This window comes from Coffea eugenioides, chromosome 10 (genome assembly GCF_003713205.1).
Source record: "Coffea eugenioides isolate CCC68of chromosome 10, Ceug_1.0, whole genome shotgun sequence".
NCBI classification, from domain to species: Eukaryota; Viridiplantae; Streptophyta; class Magnoliopsida; order Gentianales; family Rubiaceae; genus Coffea; species Coffea eugenioides.
In genome coordinates, this window is record NC_040044.1 from 31,964,700 (window position 1) to 31,987,839 (window position 23,140).

General features: G+C 34.8%; 2 protein-coding genes across 2 annotated transcripts; one reads left to right on the forward strand and one right to left on the reverse strand.

Moving 5' to 3' along the window:
* The first annotated feature begins 810 nt into the window (after window positions 1-810).
* Window positions 811-12,254, forward strand: LOC113750162 (serine/threonine-protein kinase STY8-like). The gene is made up of 16 exons (XM_027294111.1): window positions 811-1,180; window positions 2,030-2,144; window positions 3,147-3,259; window positions 3,486-3,599; window positions 4,725-4,797; window positions 5,809-5,919; window positions 6,374-6,424; window positions 6,573-6,712; window positions 6,831-6,938; window positions 7,946-8,019; window positions 8,412-8,587; window positions 10,135-10,230; window positions 10,727-10,807; window positions 10,902-10,952; window positions 11,749-11,892; window positions 11,973-12,254. Exons 1-16 carry the CDS (start codon window positions 999-1,001, stop codon window positions 12,000-12,002), a joined length of 1,659 nt encoding a protein of 552 aa, XP_027149912.1. The 5' UTR covers window positions 811-998; the 3' UTR covers window positions 12,003-12,254.
* A 3,934-nt stretch (window positions 12,255-16,188) lies between these two features.
* On the reverse strand, window positions 16,189-16,890 carry LOC113750675 (extensin-like). The gene has a single exon (XM_027294628.1). It carries the CDS (start codon window positions 16,888-16,890, stop codon window positions 16,189-16,191), a length of 702 nt encoding a protein of 233 aa, XP_027150429.1.
* Between the last annotated feature and the right edge of the window lie 6,250 nt (window positions 16,891-23,140).

Genomic DNA, 23,140 nt, shown 5'->3' on the forward strand with positions numbered 1-23,140 from the left:
CAGTAAACAAACGTAAAAGGAATCTTTATCTCAACGTCAAATCATCAAGCCAAGTCCAAGCATAGCTTGACGAAATCGATCAAATTCTGTGACTTAAATTCTCAACTTTACCAAATTTTATTACACTCCAAACAAACATTATGCTTTTTTCCACCAACATTATCCATTCTTCAAATGACTTCAAACTTTTTGTACCTTAAATTCCGTAGTGCCCTTTCAAATCATCAAGAAAGCATCTTATTGTCCAAATTCATAAAAGGCCACATGCACCATACATTAGAAACATATCCAACACAATCACAAAAACTATCCCAAAAAAAAAAAACATAGTTTTTTTTTCTTTTTTTTTTTTTCGCAACGATAAATTTTCTATAATCTAATCTAGCCTAATCTAGGGGGAGGGGAATGAGACTCGATGTAAGTATAGATTCCATCGATAAAGATCAATTAAAACCGTACCTATGTGATGTGCCTTCAATCCTATCCCTATCCACTTTTTTAATACAATAAAAAAAAAAGAATGAAGAATTAAAATGACGCCTCGTGGTCTCGTTTCCTCTCTCACGCACTACTGCACCTTTAAAAACACATAAATTATTTACCCCACAAACCACTCGTCCTACCGGGACAAAACCGGGAAAAGACCTCCATTTTCTTGTTACGTCAAAACTATCCTGACAAAAATGCCCTCAACTTTCTTACATCAAAACTATGCTATGACAGAAATACCCTCTGCTTTTACTAAAATTTCATCCCACCCCCTCCTTCCCCTTTCTTTACTCTCTAACTCTTTCCCACTCTACCCGTCAACAGAGATCCTCACCTCAGTCTTCTTCTTCCTTAGCATAAGCCTCAACTGGTGATGAATTTTCCCACGCAACAGATATGTAAAAAGAATTTATTCGAAAATAGCAAATTTGAGCTAATATGCGTATAGAAATTTGAAGAAAAGGAGGTTTTTCCTTTTTTTTTGTTTTTTTAATTTTTTAAAACTGTATATGGATTTGGTAGAAGGAGTCGGTGAGAGCTCTTCACCGGCGAGGAGTTTTGGTGGTTTCGGAACTTATGATATAAGAAATGATGTTTACAATCGGTTAGTGGAGAGCGGAAATGATGAGGCGGTTTCTAATCCGGAGTTGCGGGAGCAGCTAGATGTTCACTTCAACAGCTTGCCTGCTAGGTATTTTTCTTCTTTATTTTTAGTTGTTTCATGAATTAATGCTTTTTCTTTAGCTTGTTCAACTTCTTTTTTTAGTGTTTATAAGGGTACACGCAGTCACACACTGACACATAGTGCGGGTGTTATGTGGAGATTTTTTTTAAAGTATTTATGCAATGCTTGTGTGGAATTGGTTTCGGTTTTCTGTTTTGGATTAGTATTGTTGTTTTTATTCTCCTTCTCCCTTCTTTTTTTTTTTTGTAATTTTTGAAAATTGGAATTGTTGAATTGTGGCTGATTGCTGCTTAATTGTGATGCGAAAGGCAGTTTTGGGGTTGAATTCGTTTTCGACATTTTGTAGTAATGTGGCAACGAAGCTGTTCAAATATAGCCTAGTGTGTCATCTGTATAAAATGCAAAAGGTGATAATTGGCATTACTTAACAATTATTGAACTTTATAAAGATATTATTTTGTTCATCTTAGTTAGATAGATATTGACTTGTTTTATGGCTTGGCCATGTGTGTGCTTTTGCTGTAGAAGTTGGTGTCTATTTGAACTAGCCTAAATGGTTTGTGATTGTCTTATCTTTGTTTAGAATGTTATATGATGCGGCTTATGGATTTCTGTTATACTCTCTTTTAGATTATGGTGTATGTGTGTATCAAGTTTTTGGAAACATGAGTTGCTAAATTTTTTTCATTTACATTGGGTGTTGAAATTGTGATTTTATGAAGTACCGAAGTACCGATATTGGGAAGGGTTCTAAATGATGGTCACCAAGAGCATGAAGGCATTCTTCTGGTCTAAGAGAATAAGAGTTGTCGTCTAAGGAATTTATTGACTTTCTTGTGCTTTTGTTGTTTCTAGCTATGGATTGGACATTAATATGGATAGAGTGGAAGATGTATTGCTGCATCAGAAGCTTCTTTCTATGGCAAGAGATCCTGAAAATTGTCCCGTTTTCCATATTCGGTTTTTAGAGGTAACACTGCTTGTCAGATGTGTTGCTCTCTTGTTTTTCACTTGTGGTTGGTAAGCATCACCCTTCTATTTGTTTCCTTTAATGTTTGGCATGGTCTTTAATTCCCATTTTTTGGTTGAACTACATCCCTTGATTTAATGAGGGCTATAATTCCACTCTCAGTGCTCGAACTATTGATTGTGATACTTTGCACTATCTATAATGTTATCGATCTCATTTTTACCAGTTTTCTACCCAAAGAGACACAATATATGACAATTCTTTAATCTGTGTCAATATGATGTATCTGAGTAGTTAGAATATTACATATGCTTGACGCTGGATTGAACTCTACTTTTGCAGTATGTGGTAGATTTTGCAGTTTAAGTACCTTAATCTGAAGGATTTGTTAAGACTTTGGTGAAATTGTATAAGAAAATACCATTATGGTGCAATAACTACTGTTACTGTTGAAAGTGCCACATATACCAATCATTTGAAAATACAAAGTGAAGGGTATCCATGAAAATTTTTATGATGTTTGCCACGTTCTTTAATCTCGCTTGTCACAAGAAAGCACAAAAATCACACAAAATGAGTGTGAGAGTAACTTTGAAATGCTGAAATGCTACTTCAATCCCTTCTCACTGGAGATTTTTTTTTTAAATGTAAAACTAAAGTCTACTTTTTCTTTGTTTCTTCCAGTTGGGGTCTTAAATCGTTTTTCTATCTATAACATAAACCTAAATAAAGAGTTATTTACTTTAATTTTGAAGATTGTTTACAAAGAAGAATTAAATGTGACATATGTACCTCTCTCTCTTCTTAGTTGTAGTGATCTTATTTTCATGCTTTCCCTTGGTGATCCTTGGACTTTTGCCCCAACTCTCTCTCTTTAGTAGTCTTTCACCTTGTTGCAATGACAGCAGCGACAAATTCCCTGTTTGATTTGGTTAATTTTTTCAAGTCTTATCCCTTGTCTCTTATTTTCATGTTCTTGCTGCCCTCCATTACTCTGGAAAGAATTTTTGGACCAAGGGAGATGATACTGAGGATCGACAAATCTTAAGTGTTTATCCAAATGCAAAGCCACCTGGTAGTGATGATAATGACGGGAAGTTGCAACTGCATGATAGGTGTGTTTAAACTGCTATTATGGTTTTATTGTTTCAGTTGATTGAGCATATTCGTAAGAGTTGACATGTCTTACACTTCAATGTTTTTGTTATTGGATGATAGATATGTAATACTTGCCTTGCAGTTTGTTTCATCCAACAAGATTGCATTTTGTCTATGTGTGTTGCACTTCACCCCTTTCCCCCGATTTTCTTTGGCTTTTTTCATTTACTGAAATTAGAACAGGAATTCTGTGAATGACTTTGAACCTTGCTGTAAGCTTGAGGACCTAAACTTGGATGTTAGAAAGTATCCCAATGAGATGGAGAGGGCAACACCAGCTGAAGATTTTACCAGAAGGTAGTTTCTAAGCGAACTTTATTTACTTTGCTTTCCTGTCTGTTGGTTAACTTTTTAAGATTGATCTAACTACGGATGAGATGAGTTGGATTCTACTGGGCTGTATTGGTTAGTTTCTCGGTGGAATGACAGAATATCAAAACATTGGGAGAATTTTTTGGGACTGATGAAAAAAAAAAAGAAAAACAGAAACTTACCATGTTCAGGTAACGTATGGTAAAAGATTTTGGAACATAAGGTGGCAAATGCATTAATTATGAAGCTAAAAGAAGTAGTGTTAATGATGAAAAGAACAAAATTTTGTCAAAAAATTATTTCTAACACTTCATTTAATATTGTATTATGATTACTTTTGAGTTAGGAACTGTCCATCATTACAATTCTATGCCAGATGAATTAATGATGTGAAAGCTTTCGACATGTGCACCAGTTCCAAAAGGAAGATTTCGATTCTTGCCTTGTTACATGAACCAAAATACTTTTTAGTCTACCCATAATAAATTTTGGAGTTTAAGGGATTTAAAGTATATTTCTGTTCATCTGTGAATCTCTCTATGTTGAAGAAAGATTAATTTTTTGGAGTTTTGGCTCGTTCATTTTTGCAATTTTTATCCAATGGTGCCCTTGCGGTAATTGTTACAAGGTCTGCATATTGAAAGGGGACCTTGTATATGACCTATTGGTTTTTGTTATGTGCGCAAATAGCTAATTTGTCTCCCTTATTTACTGGGCTTCTTTGATCCCAAATCTGATTTGTAGCTTCCGGCGATGCTTTCTTTCATATGTGGGTCATAGTCATTGGTAATTGTTATGTAGCAAGGTATTGGTGTGACTAGCCTGCTCCATCATCATATTGGGATGCTTTTAGATGAAAGCTTTTGTGTCTAACACTATCAATTGTATAAATGGGAAGTCTGGTCCCAGGCACAACTTTCACTTTTCAGAACATTTATTTTTCATTATGAAATGCAATCTTCAGTGTCTTTTGACATTATCAAATATTTTGGTGTGTTTTCTTTTGCCCACAGTCTCACTGGCCTTAGCTGTTTAAGCATATGGATAAAATGATACTAGACTTCTACTCCAAGGATTTTTGTGTTATTTGATTGCTTTTCTGTAGTGCAGGCAGGACGTTTCACATATACCAATCCATGAAGTAATATTTTCAACTGTTGACAAGCCCAAGCTCCTCAGTCAGGTTAATGCTTGAATGAGATAATTTATCAATTGAAGAAATTGGTGTAGTATGGCTATGGAATCTTTTAGTTCTCCATTTTGCCTCATAAGCTTATGGTTGATGAATTTCAAAAAGATTTTTGTTATATTTTAAGTTCAACACTAACTTTTCCAAATATGCATGATATCAATGCTAATATTTGACATTCCAGAGGTTCTAAGCCTCCAAAAGTGAAAGTAGTGAACTTGATTGTCCTGCTCTTCTAAGCAACAAAAACCTTTGTATATTGAGTCAAGTATACATGCATTATTGCATTTTTTTCCTAATAAACCATAGTAATATTAGGACTAGGAAGTTGAAATAACTGATTGATATTAACCGAAAGAAAATAATGCAAATCTATTTGCATATACGAGGGACACATTAAGCTAAGTATCTAGTTCTCATAAAATAGCCATATATGCTGCAATTTTGAACTCTGATACTATTAGGGTTACACTTTTCTTTTGTTACTGAAGTCTCACGTGCCCACCAGTCCCTGAATGTAAGAATCAAACATATGCATTATATGATACATGATGTAATAGCATTTAGTTTTGTTTTGGAATGTTGCACATAATATTTCTTTTTGGTGCATTTAAATGATTATTAGAATTCGTATTTATCTTGTTCTAATATGTCTTATATCATTGTTTGTCAAGTGTTTTGTACGAAGGGGAATTGGTGCTGTGTAATTGTGGTATCCCTAGTATGCTTAGTGGGCCAAACAGTCCTAGAAACTTTGCGACATACTACCGTATTTCAGGGTTAATGAGAATGGTACTGTATAATATTAGCATAAATTTGTTGGAATGGCTGAAAAGTCTTACGGGTTAATCATGCTTACTATATCTACTGGATATAAGATATAAATGGGTAACCATACGTTTCATCTGAGAAAATTGCTATAGGCATTAGGCACTGGATATGGTTGCTTTGATTTTGCTGATAAACATTTTGTAATGACTTTAAACTTTGTGTCCCTCTTTCCAGCTTTCAGCTTTGCTTTCTGATATTGGGCTTAACATCCGTGAAGCTCATGTGTTTTCCACAACTGATGGCTACTCTTTAGATGTTTTTGTGGTGGATGGATGGCCTGCTGAGGTAACTGTGATTTCAGTTTTAACATTTTAGCTAATATTCTAGACTCAATGCGCTGGAAGATTGCTTGGTTGAACCTGTTATGCTGATGCCATTCCTTTGTTAAATATTTCCCATATTTCATTTATAGGTACTACATCTTTTGGTTTTTGGACAAGTGATAATTGATGTATCCTTAAGCTGCATGTACAATGTGTTTATCATGTGAAACTTCTTAATGTTGGTTTTTCTGTTCATTGCTGACCACTAAAGCTTCATGATTTGCGGGGTATGACAACGGAGAGGGAGAACCATTCTTGTAACACAGCATCAGTATCTCTTGAGTTATCAATATGGATGAGTTAATTCTCATGGGACATGTTAAATCTTCATATAAGGAGCATTGTGATTATATTTCTTGTATGACAGGGATCTCTGCTGAGTCAAAATGTTGCTGACTTTGCAATCTTGTGGTCAGGATACAGAAGGCTTGACTGAAGAAATGAGAAAAGCAATAGCTAGAAATTTGGTAATTCAATTTCCTTGTGATGATATTGTTATTCTTTTGTTGTCACTACTTGTGATATGTGCCCACTTGTTAAAACATGATACCTATGCTTTTTGTTACCTCTTTGTGAAAATCAAATTAAAACAATGCCCTGTTCTGACTGCCATAGGGATCTTGGTCTGGCTCTACACATTCCAAGCATGCTGTGGAAAAAGCTTTACCTGTGGAAGCAAAGCCTGTTGATTGGGAAATAGATACAAGATTGCTCAAAATAGGGGAGAAAATTGCATCGGGGTCGTGTGGAGACCTGTGAGTTGACCATTTTTTCCTATATGCATAGATTGGAAGCCAAGAAAACAGAAAAGATATTTCCTGTTTCTTTTTTTCTTTTTTCTGTCACTCACTCTCAACTGCAATTGAGCAAAAGGTATCGAGGAGTTTATAAAGGTCAAGATGTTGCAATTAAGGTTCTCAGATCGGAGCATTTGAATGACACCTTAGAGGATGAATTTGCTCAAGAAGTGGCTATCTTGAGGTACATGATTGTGATTGATGCGAGCCTCTGATGATTAATCTTTGCTGAGAAACCCCAAAATACTGTCCTGTCATAGTTTGGTCTGTTGAAATTTTGCGCTTTCAACAATAAGTTATTTTCAGTTCTTATTAAGATTTTGAGGACTGAGCTTAGAAAAAGAGTGACAGGCTGTGTACAGTAGCACCAGAAAGTGTGTCAATGCATCATTGGATGGTCATAAAATGATGAAAAATGAGTTGATATTTTTCATTTATTCTGTGTAGATAGCTCTCCTGAGAAGCAACATTGATGCAAACTAACCAGTTTAAGCTCGTAAATGTGGTGTATTTACAAATAATTTCCATAGCTCCTTTACATTATAGAAATTTATTTTGCTGTTTTGTCTTGCAAGAATTAAGCATCCGTACCACAATAAGACATCCTAAATTGTTACTAAAACTTGTAGTAACTTCTTTATCTAAAGGTTGGGGGCTTCAGTTGGGTTGGGGCTTAAGTATGAACGCTAATGTTATCTTACCCATGTCGAGGTAGGATTTAAGCTTTGTATTATTCAACGTGGTTGACTTGAGGTTTAAATGAAAGCTTGAATGACCAAACTCTTTTGCTTAGCAATTTGTTAAGTTTTGAGTTGAAAATTTGCATGTAACTGAGTAAGAAATGAAGCAGGTTAAGCTGGTAGTAATAAGGATCTGAAAGGAAAAACAAAGAAAGTCATGCATGCTTTTCCTGCCTTTGAAGTAGTTAGGCAGTTAAAAATTTTTGGCGCACATTGCAGTTTGTAATTACGGCACTGTTATATCCTCAGGCAGGTTTCTTTAGAAACCTATGACATTGTTTCTTTGTTTGATACACCCTTCTCAAAACTAGGAAGATGCCATCTTGTGTTGTTCTTCAATTAGCTAAATTGCATGGGTGCAGATGTATTTTGATGATTCAATTTCATTTACAATGTCCAAAGCAAAAGTTGTTACCAATTTGACTAATTCTACATGTTTATTTGAGTGCAGGCAAGTTCAGCATAAAAATGTTGTTCGTTTTATTGGTGCATGTACAAAATCTCCTAATTTTTGGATAGTTACAGGTACATGGCTTTGGGACTGACTAATATTTATATTCATGTCTTGTTTATCTTCTGCCATTGCTTACATTTTCTAACTGTACTCGAAGAAAATGAAAAAAAAGGATCTAATCATAGTTGGTTCTTAATTAAGTGAATAAAGATGTTTTCTTTTTGGTTGTTTTGAAAATTCAATTGCTATCTTGTATGTATGGAACTTAGACACTTATGTTAAGATACTCCGTCTATTGCATATGGTTTTTTCATCTTCATCGTGTCTCTTTAAGTATTATGTGTTGCTTGAGTGGCGTCTATACATCATTTTGTAGTTTTGCATATTAGATAACTAAGTTAACTTATATCCTTGTTGGAATGCTTATGTAACTTGTTGACATAACTCCTGCTGCTGTGTGAAGAATTCATGCCTGGGGGGAGCCTCTATGAATATTTGCACAAGAACCATATTGTGTTGAAGCTCCCACAGCTGCTGAAGTTTGCCATCGATGTCTGCAAGGGAATGGAATACTTGCATCTAAACAACATTATCCACAGGGATCTAAAGACAGCAAATTTGCTGATGGATAGTGCCAAAGTAAGTAGTTTGAATGTGCCAATTGGATTCTTTTGATGATGGCTGTAGACCCAAAAAAAAAAAAAACTTTTTCAGTTAAATCCTGATACTTGTTTTTGATTTCCTATCAGGAGGAGGATTTGTTATGCCCAGTGGGGAGTGAGGGAAGGGGGGGGGGGGGGGAGATAGTGGAGGTATTTGTGCGTTTGTCATGGAAAATAAATTTTTAAAAAATCAATTAGCAGTTTGTGTAGTTGTAAAGTCCCTATTGTTAGTATCTGATGATCTTACCAACCATATAGCTGGTCAGCTTTTGATGGCTTCACGATACTTATTCCTTTGATATGACTCTGAGAGTGACACCCTAGGGAGTGGATGTGATTCAAAATTACTTTCACCCAATGCAAAATGCTCTTACTTATTCAATTCTTCCCTTTAGCACTATTATCTGAATGGAATTCTATTTTGCACTTTTTGATAAAGTAATACGGTGCTTATGTTTGACTATGTGGAAAAAACTATTTATATCTTTAGCTTTTTCTCCTGGTCACTGATAGTCCTTGAATATAGCTTTTTTGGACCAGAGTTAATCTAGCCAATTTCTTGTCTTTTGGATGTTAGATTTGCTGAGTTACATGCTATATTTTTGGCTATGACATGAGTGTGAAGATTTTTGGTCAGCTGCAATGTCAAAACTTGTCTTTCTCTGACCAAGTGTTGCCCGTTCTTGTTTCTTTGGATGAATATTTGCATCATTTGAAGTAATTAAGTTCTTCTACTGCCATAAATATAATGCTCTTTTGGGATGGCTGTGATGGTTGTTGTGTGATGCCCATTTAGTTTAGGTGAACTTCCAATCTAAAAATGAAATAGCAGCAGTGTGCAAATTTTAGGCATCTTTTGCTTGTATGAATAACATGAGGAAAAAAAATTGGGGCTGGGGGGAGTATGAAATTCTTGGGATCTGACCTTAATTTCAGAATGACCAAATTTGTCTTAATGTCCTAAGAATTATATTCAGGTTAGAAGAAACTCTTGTCTATAGACAAATGCTTTTGCATTCATTGCAGTACAAATATGTAACTAAAAGATTAACTGTGGGGCCAATTTGATGTTGCTAATTTGCTGAGACCTGCATGTCTTTTAAGTAACAAACTGATTATAATACCTGGAATCTACTCATTTTATAGAGATTAAACAAACCTGCCTTTGAATATGAATGTAGAGAAATTCAAATTAGAAGGTGATAAACTTCTATTTTGAGTTATGACTCCAACAATGTGTGGTTTGAGTAAAGATTCTCCAAAAGATTGCATTCAAACTAGCAGGAATGATTTTTTTGTTGATGTTTCTTGAACCCTTGATTAGCTGTCTTGCCACCTTTTAGCATCTAGAATACACTGATCATTGTTGGACATCAATGGTTTTATTTTACATTCTAATCGGGTGATTGCATTTTACTGGTTCTTAAGTGATTCTATTTTACTCTTGCATGTCTTGGAGTTTTGCTCATCGTGCTGCTTAGTATATTACTCATGTGAGTGATCATTAATTTTTTTTTTTTAAAGGTTGTTAAGGTAGCTGATTTTGGTGTTGCTCGATTTCAATCTGTTGGGGGTGTGATGACAGCTGAGACTGGAACATACAGATGGATGGCTCCCGAGGTTTGACTGCCTTGTTCTTTAAAAAGCTAATGAAGCCATCTATAGTTTATATATCATTTCCAGCTTTGCGTATACCTTTGGACTACGCATGTTGAAAAGTGTGAAGCATGCCGGAGATCCTTTTGATCTGCTTGTGGTTTTAGAGACTTGATTTGGTTCCATCCTTTCCACATAGCTATTTAAATGAAGCTGTTGCTCTGTGCAATTAATTTTTCTACCATATTGCAAATTGTTATGGTATTTCCAGTTCTTCGTGAGACAAGATTTAACATATGCCTACTGCCAGTGATTTCTTATCTTTGAAATGTTTATATATCCATTGCCTGGAAAAGAATTTCTACACTCCATTATTCCCTTGACTTTTACTCCTCTAGTAGATTGTTCATGTTACTTCAATGGCCTAATAAGTAGTAACTACCGGGAGTTGCTTTATTTGTCTGTTTCTCTCTTACGCTGAACTGCTCGTTTTGCTTAAATTCGATCTGCTTGTTTGCAGGTTATAAACCACCAGCCATATGATCAGAAGGCAGATGTATTTAGTTTTGCGATTGTTCTTTGGGAGCTCGTGACGTCCAAGGTGCTCTGAGTTTTATCATGCTTTATAGAAAATTTTAACTTCATTGGATCGGTCTTCTCTTTGAAGATTTACAATCAGTTTGCTGTATCTGCAGATTCCATACAACACCATGACACCCCTTCAAGCTGCCTTGGGAGTCAGACAGGTTTACAACATGATTCATTTCTTACAATGATACGTTAGGCGACTTATGTTGGTTGACTATGTCAGTTGTAGCACTGAAATGCGAGTGATGCATAAGAGCTGGCTTGATGCAAGATACATCATAAGTTCGTGATAATGTTTTTCCTGGAGTTCCAAAATTGGTATTTTATATTGGCTAGGCAAGTATATCAAGTAATAGTTGGAAAATTAGAATGGTATGTGGATGAATAGGAGAACATGTAAGGTCGTCATGTTAGATAATTAGGTATGAGATGGGAAACATGGGGGATGGGCTAGTCTCACTGATCCACAAAGTACTTACAAAGGAAGGGTTGCTGATAAAACTTTTCAGTTTTGGGAATCTAGACATTAATCTTGGGGCAAACCATAAATTGAGACAATTCATTTTGGTGGAAGTGAGGTAGTTGTGAACTGCAAGTACTTTGTTAATGGAAGTTGAAGTAACAAGATGTAAAGAAATGTTAACATGACACTCAGTGATGTACCTCCTTTGGTTGCGAGTAATAGTCGCTATACCTCCTTTGGTTGAATAGAGCGCTTTGATAAGACTGTTCCTCAGAGAGTGTGGCAACACAATCAAGATGGTAAAATTAATTTTTTTTTTTCGGAACAATTGTCTCGTCTCTAAGTGCCTTGCAATTTTTTTAAAATTCCCTTAGCGAGATAACAGTCTTTTTCCATTTCATGTAAGGAGTACTACTTTTACCATTTCTTCCTAGAAGTTACTTTTTTTTTTTTTGTTAATGTCGAATTGACTCGATGTATGTTCCCTCTAGGGTCTTCGGCCTGAGCTTCCCAAGGATGCGCATCCAAAGCTCTTAAATATGATGCAAAGATGTTGGGAAGCGATACCCGAGAACAGACCTTCCTTCTCCAATATAAGGGTACAACTCGAACAACTTCTTCAACAGGAAGTTCAGGTAAATGTTGGTAGTCAATCTGCTGCTTCTTTTTGATAAGTTTTAACATTGACATGTAAGGATTGAGTTGTGTCATGCAGGAACTTCCCGAAGAACCGAATGGCAGCTGAACATTGCTTACACTACATGCTAACGGCCGAATTTTGCAGTAACTAATGAGGGATCCTTTTGTTTTTACCTAGTTCCTGATACAGAGTGTATTAACGTCTTCAGGGAAATTGGACAATTTTTACAGAGCCACTGGTATAGGACTGTAGAGTAACGAGAGACATTGTACCAAGTCTTTTTGAGCGCCCACTATCAGACATTATTGATCTTGTACAAGGAGGAGGGATATATAATGCCTTTTGTTTTTCCCTATACCTTTTTTTGAGTAAGCTTTTTTAGATTCATTGTAAGATTAGTAGGTAATTATCTGTTTGGTCTTGCTTTTGCTAATCAGTTGCTCATCTAATCAATCACATAATAAAGAACAAAAAACAAAAGAAGACTTGGGTGAGTGGAGAATCATCTTTTCTCAATTATTCCGATCAATAATTTTGATATGATATTTTGGTAAGCATTAGAAGTATTTTGATATGATATTTTGGTAAGCATTAGAAGTTTGTGCAAGTTTAGCTTTACTAGTCAAATAGGATACTAGTAATGTGACAAGACATCATGAATATGAAATTTTTATATAAAATTCCCTCAATTATTGCTCGTATGGTTTTAGGGGTGGAGTAACAATATGGAGATAAAGAGATAATGATAAATTTGGGGAACATTAATGGCTAATAGTGGCATCTTAACTTGTGAAAGCTTTCCATTTGTGCTAATCACAAAGTTAATTTTCAGATATAGGAGCCCAATTGCTATCATCCAATGCTACCTACTTGAAAACTATCCATCAAGAAGTTAGGCAGAATGATACCTCCAAGTCCAATTCCTAGGTGCCCTCCAGAAATATAAGGCATGATTTTCAATAAAAACTGCAAAAAGATGTATAAGTTGGTGGCCTTGAAAATGGAAATCACATGTTTATTATTTTTATTTACTGAATAACCCTTGTCGTCAAGAATCCGGTAAGTGTTTTTGTCCCTTCTTTTGATTTCTTGGAGTTTTCATTTTTTCAAGAATGATGGCTACAACTAAACCATAGAAATGGTCTCTTAAAACTAACTTGGGCAAATTTGCATCTATAATTATAATTGTCAATTAGGAAAAACTTTCCCCTTCCTGGTCAGAATTTTTCTCTACACCTTCTGATGAATATTTTATTAAGAATGTGTACATTTTTGCAAGAAGTACAAGTATTTACTATTTGTATTCACAAATTTTTAAGACGATATTGTGCTCTTTTTCTTTTTAATCATGAAATCAAATAGAACTATAGAATTTCTTGATGGCTTAGACAAGTGTTTGGATTGCATTTTCCGTGATTTTTCATGGAAAAATTACTGTAGCGATTGGATGTATATATGTGAGGGAAAAAGGTAATAGGGAAATGTGATCACGGAAAACGACATAATTTTTCGACGGAAACCGGCAATCCAAACAAGGCAATGTTCCTGGCTACATTCACAGGATTGTGTGTGTGTCTACCTCCTTCCTCCAAAAAATTGAATGTCAACTGATACATTTTTTTTGGGGTTCTTCTGTATAGCCTGCAGGGAACAGAATATATCAAAAAAAAAAAGAGTGGGTGGTCAAGTGTTTAACTGTGGGCAAAAGTTTAATTTAGGAAGCAAAAGATTAGCAAGTCAGATGTCAGGCGTGGTGGATAATATTCGAATTTTATAGTGGGTCCAAAAATAATTTTTTTTAATAGTGGGTCAGCCTTATATTTTGTGTGCTTACAGAATTAAAAATATAAAATATATTTTTTAACATCAATAATATTAGCATAACTCCAATAACATGCCAGCTAACTATTTCTGAGACGTGAAATTCAAGATAATAACATCTCAACAAAACAATTTCAATAAGAAGAGAGAATAATCAACAGTACCATATAACTATTTCTCAGCCATGAAATTCATGATAATAACATCATAACTAAACAATTTCAACAAGAACAAAAAATAATAGGACAAATAACTTTTTTTGATAGGACAAATAACTTAGACCCTCGACATGTGCAAAACAGTAGAAGTCTTTTCAATTAGTTGTCAGATAATGATCTTGATGTCACCATGCAATGAGTTGTCGAAACTCCCCTATTTTATAAAAGCAGACTATTCAACTCCAATTATGGGACACTTTGACGGACTCTTATTTTCTCTGGCTAATATGTGTACCTTTCAAAATCTCTCAAAGTCTTATATGCAATCTTCCGAACGTCCCTACCAATCATTTCACATTTAATTAGATTCTGAGGCCTAATCCTCCTGCTCCAATGCATGCTTAATGATACCCTAATTTTTTTTTTCCATTTTAATGCTTCCTTTATTTGTTCTATTGATCATTCGTCATGATGACATTATTATGAGATGATAATTTGCTGTCCTTCAACTAGCCATTTGTACTTCAAGAAAACTGGAGAGCCCAGAACTGATGAAGGTTAAGAAGAAAAATAGAGTATATTTTTGAGTTCAATTTGTTGAATTTTCTTGATGGTGAATACTTGATTAGAAAGCTTATGGTTCTTTGGCTAATCCGCAGTTGGGCAGCAAAAGAATGAATGACTGAGATTTGCAAAAAGCGCACTTTTATGGATTAAGAGAAGATGATATGAAATCATGTTCCATAAGAGATACACTGCAATTTTGATCCGTTTAATTTTGGTAGAAACAAGAAAAAAAAAAAAAGATTGAAGAAGGTTAGCATGATATCCTTTCACATTTCAGAATTCGGTTTGCCATGAAAACCCCATATAAAATTCTCATTTACGAGTTAGATGTCTTAAGAGAAGAGAGTTTTGACATCAATTCCATATCGTTATCACGTAATACGAAGTCAGATTCACTAAGAAATTTTTGACAGTCCTTATTTTTTGTTTTCTCTTTTGACAATTTCGTAAGCTTGAAAGTTCAACTGATCATACTTCGAGATATTATTGTTACTTGTGTTTTTCGATTGAGTCCAGCTGTCAGACAAGAAATGTAATCACAAAATAAAAAAAAATTGCTTAAAAAACTATGATGATATCCCAAATTCATGAAGCATATGTGGATGCATTTTTAGTACTTGCATCACAAGCATGAATTTGCTGTGCAGCACGAAGATCCTATGTTCCTTAATTCATTCGATATGTAAAATCTTAAGGGTCATGGGAAGAGTGTCCTACTATTTTTTTTTTGGCTGCTTTTGTAATCATTAGAGATTATGCGAGTAATTATTTCCTTTCATCTTCTAAAGAAAAAGCACAAGAGTTAGTTTATCATGGGGAAAAATATAGGGTTCTGTTGTAGTCGAAACTAGTTAGGGATAAATAATGATGATAGCGTCATTAATAATTTATCAATAGCGCAGTCAGAATTTGAGTTTTGTAACTATAGATTCCACGAATAAATAGTTGCATCAAATCAAGATTTACACTTTTCATAATGTTAGTTTCCTTGAGTTTCAATGATATATTCATTAGTATCATGCTTCCGTCTTAAACAGGGATCACAAACTATTGCATCCGTTTGAGTTGAAAAGGGGAGCAGGTGAAAAAGAAAAGTAAAACATACAATTAGCATTAGACCAGATTACCTAAGTATTTGAATATTTTTGTTAAAAATATGATTAAGAATAGTAAAGACAAAATATAAGAGAAACAGAGAAAAGTGTCGTAATAAAAATAGTATTCATTTATTACATGGAACCTGCGGTTTGCCGGCAGGATAGAAAACCTTACAAACATGACATGTACTGCATGGTACGTAAAACGATACAAATCCCATAAACAAAGGAACTAAGGCGCTACAACCAATTTAGATAAAGAAATGGCAACGTAGAAAAACTTGAAATCATCATCTTCACATTGGGCTTTTATTCTTATGCTTCTACATCTTCAAGAAGGTCTCAAACACTGGTTTCCTTCTCCTTTGCCTGCAAATATTCAGCTGGCTATCAGCTATATGCATTTCTAAGTTGATAAGCTAGTTAAAAAAAAACTCTTTAATCTATATACTGTACAAGTTCTTGATAACAGAGGGAAAAAATGATGCCTTTCTTTGGTAACATAAACAAAATTTTCTAGCAGTCATTTTGGTGGATGAAGTGAAGGCACTTAGCATGATAGACATGACAGTTTGTGTTGATAGAGATATGTTTTATCATGCAGAAGTGGGTATATTGAACAAGTGTTATTACCTCAGAAGCAATTGCTTAGTAGTGGTGAGGAGGTGGTGGAGACTCGTATTTGTAAACTGGGGGAGGAGGTGGTGGTGACTTGTACTTGTAAACTGGGTGTGGCACCGGATGAGGAGGTGGTGGTGGTGACTTATACTTGTAAACTGGGTGTGGTACCGGATGAGGAGGTGGTGGTGGTGACTTATACTTGTAAACTGGGTGTGGTGGTGGCGGAGGAGACTTATACTTGTATACCGGATGAGGAGGTGGTGGTGGTGACTTATACTTGTAAACTGGGTGTGGTACCGGATGAGGAGGTGGTGGTGGTGACTTATACTTGTAAACTGGGTGTGGTGGTGGCGGAGGAGACTTATACTTGTATACCGGATGAGGAGGTGGTGGTGGTGGTGACTTATACTTGTAAACTGGGTGTGGTACCGGATGAGGAGGTGGTGGTGGTGACTTATATTTGTAAACTGGGTGTGGTGGTGGGGGTGGTGGAGATTTGTACTTGTAAACATGATGAGGTGGTGGTGGGGACTTGTATTTGTACACTGGTGGAGGTAAATGCTCTGGAGGTGGTGGTGAGGGATAGTGGTAAGGAGGAGGAGGAGATGAATACTTGTAGTGATCATCAGCTGCAGTTTCTGAGGGCAAGCCAAGAGCAACAAATACCACTAAAACAGTGGTAAGAAGAGGAGTCAGCCCAGACCCCATTGCTTTTGCTTTGCTTCCCATCATAACTACAAATTCTTGTTTTAGGCTGATATGCTTCTAGGCAGCCTCTAGCCCCCTTTTTATAGCACTCAGTGCCTTCATTTTTAACTCCCAAGGCTCGGAAGATGTAAGCATGGTAAGTCTTTTTACAGCTCTCAACAACTTTAGAAAAGTAAAAAATCTTTTGCAGGTTGGAATGGGTTGTCCTCAAACTGTGCTTTGACAGATTTGACAATCGTGAATATTCATTATTCAATTGTGTTAGGTGGAGGGTTGTGCTCTAAAGTTTTGAATCTTAAGCTATATAATAACAAGTGTTCGTACTTTTTTGCAGCTTAGCCATGCAATGACTTCGAAATATAATATTGCGTGAATGACATTGTTCTATCTATGAAAAGAAGACCGGATCCAGCCGACTCCCCTCCCTACCTCTAGTACCAATCCTATCAAGAAGGATGGTGTGATAATTCAAAGTAGGTGTTGGCGCGGGTCGGATACCCGTCCCATTCACCATTTGGTTGATTCAACCCGCACCTTACAGGTTAGCCATTTTCTGATCCTTACCTGCCCCGCATATCAGCGGGTACCCGATAAGATAGGGTCGGATCAGCGGGTACTCGCTCCATCCCGTTTATCATTTAATTTTTTTTAAAAAATAATTTATACTAATTTAATTTTATATTTTACACATTCATCTAAGATTTAATAATTTTTTTTTTCTAAAAAAAGGTTTCCCACCAAGAAACAAGCATATGAAGAGAATATAAGATAAAGGAAAAAAATTAAAAGAAATCAAAATCAATAAAAGTTTGAAATAAGTAGCACAATTTTTAATATATATGTTCTACATTAATTAAACTTTTTTCTATAAAATATAAGATCATGACCTTTACAAATGAATCTTGTAAATAAACTATAGTCTCTCATATTTGTAATACAATTTGTTCAATAAAATTACTTATTTGGTTCTAACTTATTATTTTATAGTGTGTATAAAAATAAAAAATATATATATGCGGGGCGGATCGGATACCCGCGAATTTTTAATTATGTGACTCTAACTCGCCCCGTATCTTAGCGGATACCCGACCCTCTTTTGATCCGATCAAATAATAAAAATCAAATATCCTAATTTTTGGATCGGATCAGATCGAATATGACGGATTTTCGGATTAGCAGATAATTTTGCGCACCCCTAATTCAAAGTGGTCATTGTCTCATTATTATTAACAGTCAATCTTGGAGTAAAGTAGAAGAATTTCTGACATCAAATGGGAGTCGGTGAATTGATTTTTAGGGTAAAGATCCTGTAAAGGCTTTCGTAGACGTGACCATAAAAGGTGCATTTGTGAAGAAATGAGTTGGTAGATTATTAGCTAGATGAAACAAAGGAATGTCCTGTGCACTAAGAGGTACGAAAAGATCGTACCTCTACGGCTCTACCATGGCAGGTTTTATCTTGGTCAATGATCAACTATTGGACAAGCCTGATACTTTTGGTCATTCACCAATGAAAATGTTTCAAATGTGATTAACAGACGTACCATTTTCCCTGTCATAAACATTTATGTACTAACCACCGTTTTATCTGTCTTTCTGTAATATTTCGCCAAGGATTTCAAACAACAAAAGTTAACTGCACCTTCTCCTCTTTCCCTCTGTTGCAGCAGTGCCGTCCAGTACAATTATTCTAATTCCCACATAATTGGGATAATTCTGTAAACCTCCCTTAAGGTTTTTGATTATTTCATTAGCTTCTCTCCAAATTTTGAAAATTATACTAATCTCCCTTGAGATTTATTATTTTGTAATATCTAAGTTCAACCAATAATTAAAAAGTGATATTAGGAAAGAAAAAATAATATGATTTCACTATTTTCTTTCATCTACTAAATTATTTAATTAATCTAATATCAGCACAAACATTAAAGAAAACACTTGAATTTGCTTTTTATCATCAAGGATTGAATCACATATGCCATAAAAAATAGTATATCATTCTATATATTTCACTTAATGTAAGATCCAAATTATTCTTTTCAATTACAAACCCATAAATATTACAAAGAGTGAACTTTAACACCATAAAAATTTTAGTAACTAACTTTAATATTTTGATAAGAATATTTATGATGTTAAAGTTTATTTTTTTTTTATAATAACAATGGATTTGTAATTGAAAAGAATAATTTGGATCTTACATTAAGTGAAATATATAAAATGATATACTATATTTTATGGCACATGTGATTTGATCTTCAATGAAAAACAGAAAATATTAGTATTTTTCTTTAATGTGTGGGTTGCTATTAAATTAATTCAATAATGTAGTAAGATGGGGGCAATGATAAAATCATATTTTTTTCTCTCTCATAATATCATCTTTTAATTATTGATTGGACCTAAATGTTACAAGATAAATAATCTCAAGGAAGACTAGTGTAATTTTTAAAATTTGAAAGGAGGCCAGTAAAATAGTAAAAAACTTCAGGAGAGATTTCTGAAATTATCCCCACAAAATTTGCTTTTCATGTCTTTTCTTTTTCCCGTGTTAAACTGATTGAAAGCAGCGTATCACACTAAGAGAACTTCTATGGAAGCACGATGCCGCCAAACTAGAGCTCAACAATCAACCCAGATTGGGATTTTTGTTGTTCTTTCTTTCTTCTTTTTAATTTCAAGAACAATACTTAATCCCAATTAAAGAATGCTTCGGATTTCATATTTTTACCTATGTTTTGCAAAGCACAGAAGGAAAGAAAAGAAAAAAAGGAGGGAAAAACCCAATTCTCCACAGTATCGATTCCAAAAGGGGTGAAAAAGGAAAGAGCACAATCTTTACTCCATGTAATCGGCAATGAACTGGACTATACAATTAAACGTTGAATGCACTAATCAAAAGCTATGGACACGTATAGTTTGTCGGTGGGTTTCAATGAAAATTAGTCTCTTCTTTTGTTTTTTCCAATTACTTAATAATTTTTTCTAATATTAATTTAATATTCTGTTGGATATGGGTTGATGTCCACGGCTTTCATGGTTAGTTAATAATAAAATGTCCAAAATGACAGATTTGCAGTGCCTATCAAATGTTTTAAAAAATGCACAATAAAGGGAAGAGCTTGAACTAAGGCTTTTTTTTTTGGTTAAAAAGTCATCCCAACGTTAGTGATGGAATTTAATTAAAACATTACAGCTAGAGCTATATTAGTCATCCAATTAGCAAGTTGTGATTGGTCATTGAACAGCTTATAGGACTATTTCTCCTATAAGTTGCTCAATGACCACCATAATGCTTGCCGTTCTATTACACACTAATGTATAAGTAACAATTCAGGTTACACACTCTCGTGTCTTAACACGTATTCTTTTTAAGAGTTAAAGTTAATTAAGGGTATTATTATGATAATTTAAAGTGTATAAGTATCAATCTATTAGAGTGTACACACTAATACTAATGCATAACAAAAGACTCATTACCATTCAACGATTGACCATGATGTGTTTGTAAGTCATCAGATTAGTTATTGCAGCAGTGAATGTACAAATACCTGTACTTGATCTTGGGTACGATTGTACCTATCAACTTGTTTATAGAGTTTACCTAACTTTTTAGAATTCTGCAGATGAAGAGGCCGTGTTTTAGGCGTGAGTATTCTTTTTTCAAGAATTGACAAGTAGACTAGTTCGAGGAAAGATCATGAATTTCCACGTTTAAGGGGACAATTTTCCATCTTGTGTTTTTGAAAAAATGCTATGGTGGCTATGTTTGGATAGATAATTTTTCCAAATGATGGTATAGGCAGATTTTTCCTACGGTACATCAACCATAGAAAATCTTTGTCGACAGACAGTGAAATAGTACTCTTGTATGCTATGAGATGAAACCAAAATTTAAGAGTAAAATATAGTAAATTCCCTTTGTGGTTTAGAATTCGATCATGATACTCCCTCATTGTTTAAAAACCTCCACATAATCCATTTGTGTTTTGGATTAAATTAGACCGTGGGTGGAAATCATCCAAATTAACAGAAAAATCCAAAATGTCTATGCTACCCCTCTTATTTCTTTCATTTCTTGTTTTGTTTTATTTCTAGTTATTCTAAGTGATAGGTTACAATTTTATCATTTATTTTATAATTAATTTCCCCTATTACCTGACCCGATTTAAATTAATTGTCAAATTTTACTCACTTTTGACAATTTGCATTTATTACAGGGAGTGGAACACAACTACCATAACAAGTGTCAATTTGACAGTCATCAGGAAATGAGTTCAAGTAGCAGTCCTCATTCCAGGGGCAGTTTGGTAAACGGAGGAACTTTTCTACTTTTGGGGAATTGCCGAAAAGGGAGGAGATGGAACAAGACCTGGAGTCTCCTTTTTCTTTCTTCCTCTAGGCAGCCGCAGAAGGGAAGTAGTAATTAGATAGGAAATAGGATGGTAGAGACCAAGCACTACTTTGGGTGGTTTTCTTTGACTTTTCTTTTTTCATCCTTTAGTTGTTTTTCTTCTTCCGTATGTGTAGAAAAAGTGCAGACGAAACAAAACAATGAATCACTCTTTGTAGTTTGGTTTTTTTATCCTTATTCCAACGCAATTGAATCTACTGGATCAAGACGATGTCCGTGAATATTATTTTTGAATTCTGGCGTGGGTCTTTCGCATTAGGAATGAACTAAATTTCCTTTTCTAGTCAAGAAATAATTGATGCTTTTGGTTTGTCTAAAAATTGTGACATCGATTTAATTTTATCTTTTCCTCTTATTTATTGGTATTTACATATTCTCCGATTGTAGTGCTATTAGTTGTTAAATTGATTGATTATCTTGGATCGAGATAGTGAATTGATTTAGTAACCTATAGTCAATTAGGACATTAAATCCGTAATTGTTTCATTGTCTTGAAATAGTGACAACTGACATGATTGGGTTTGTATCAAGGGAATACATGGGCTAATTTAAAATAATCTTGGTAGTGCGTTATTTGGTTAGAATAGGACTCCTCTTATACGTAATGCAATTGGGGAATTAAATCTTACGGGCGTACCTAAGATTATTTCTCAATTAGAGCAGTGATTAACGGGCATACCTTAATCACCGATACAGTAAGGAGGGGTTGACTATCATCACTTGTTTGACAGTTATAACCTATTTATTAGTAAATAATTGGAATTGCCTTTGCGTCGATGATCAATTAGGTGAATCATTGTTGAAGTTATTTCTTGGCTAGACCTTTAATTATTATTATTCTAATTTTAGTGAATTGTCATTTAATTTCTAGTTATCTATTTATTTCTATTTGAACTCTTTAGATTGTTATCGTTTATACAAAAACACCTCCTTGTTACTGTGAATTTAAAAAGAAACAAATTTTTCCCAATCCCTGAGGATACGACCCTACTTGCCCTGTTTACAAATCAACAATTCCTTTTGAATAAGCAATCACATTCTGGTATATCGGGTTAAGCAAACTCTTCGGGAATAGGGTGAATCAAGTAACCCATTACACACCTATAGTCCCTGCTCCAGTACTCAGAATTGGGTTCTGATTATTTTAATTGGCAACTAGGTTTATTTTTATTATTGCACAGGCATCGACAACCTGTCAATTTTTAGCGCCGTTGTCGGGGACTGGTGTTGGTTTATTTGTTTCTTTTTAGGTTCATTTTTGTTCTAATTTTCTAGTGCTTTCCTAGTATATGCCTTATTCTTCTCATACAGGTGAATTAATTTTTGACCCCGAGGTAGAGAAGACTGCGCATAGAATAAAGAAAGAGACCGGACAACTTAGAGAAGAGCACTCCAGTGCTGCATCTCAAAGACCTGAGCCAGAAGTTGAACTAACAGATTCACATAGTGATACTTCTAGTGACTCGGATCGAGAAGAAGTCACTATGGCTAATGCACGGATACTAAGGGAGTTGGCTGCTCCTGATTTAAAACAGCAGCCCTTATGTATTACTTTTCCATATTTAAATGATAACCACTCCATTTGAGTTAAAATCTGGTCTAATTCATCTCTTGTCTTCTTTTTATGATTTACCAGGTGAGGAACCGTATAAGTACTTGCAAGAGTTTGATGTCGTTTACAACAGTATGAAACCTCCGGAAATTACAGAAGAACAGATAAAAATGAGGGCATTCTCTTTCTTCTTGAAGAACTCCGCAAAAGATTGGATGTACTACTTAACACCAGGTAGCATCACCACGTGGGATCAGCTGAAGAAAAAGTTTTTGGACAAATATTTTCTTGCGTCTCGAGCTGCA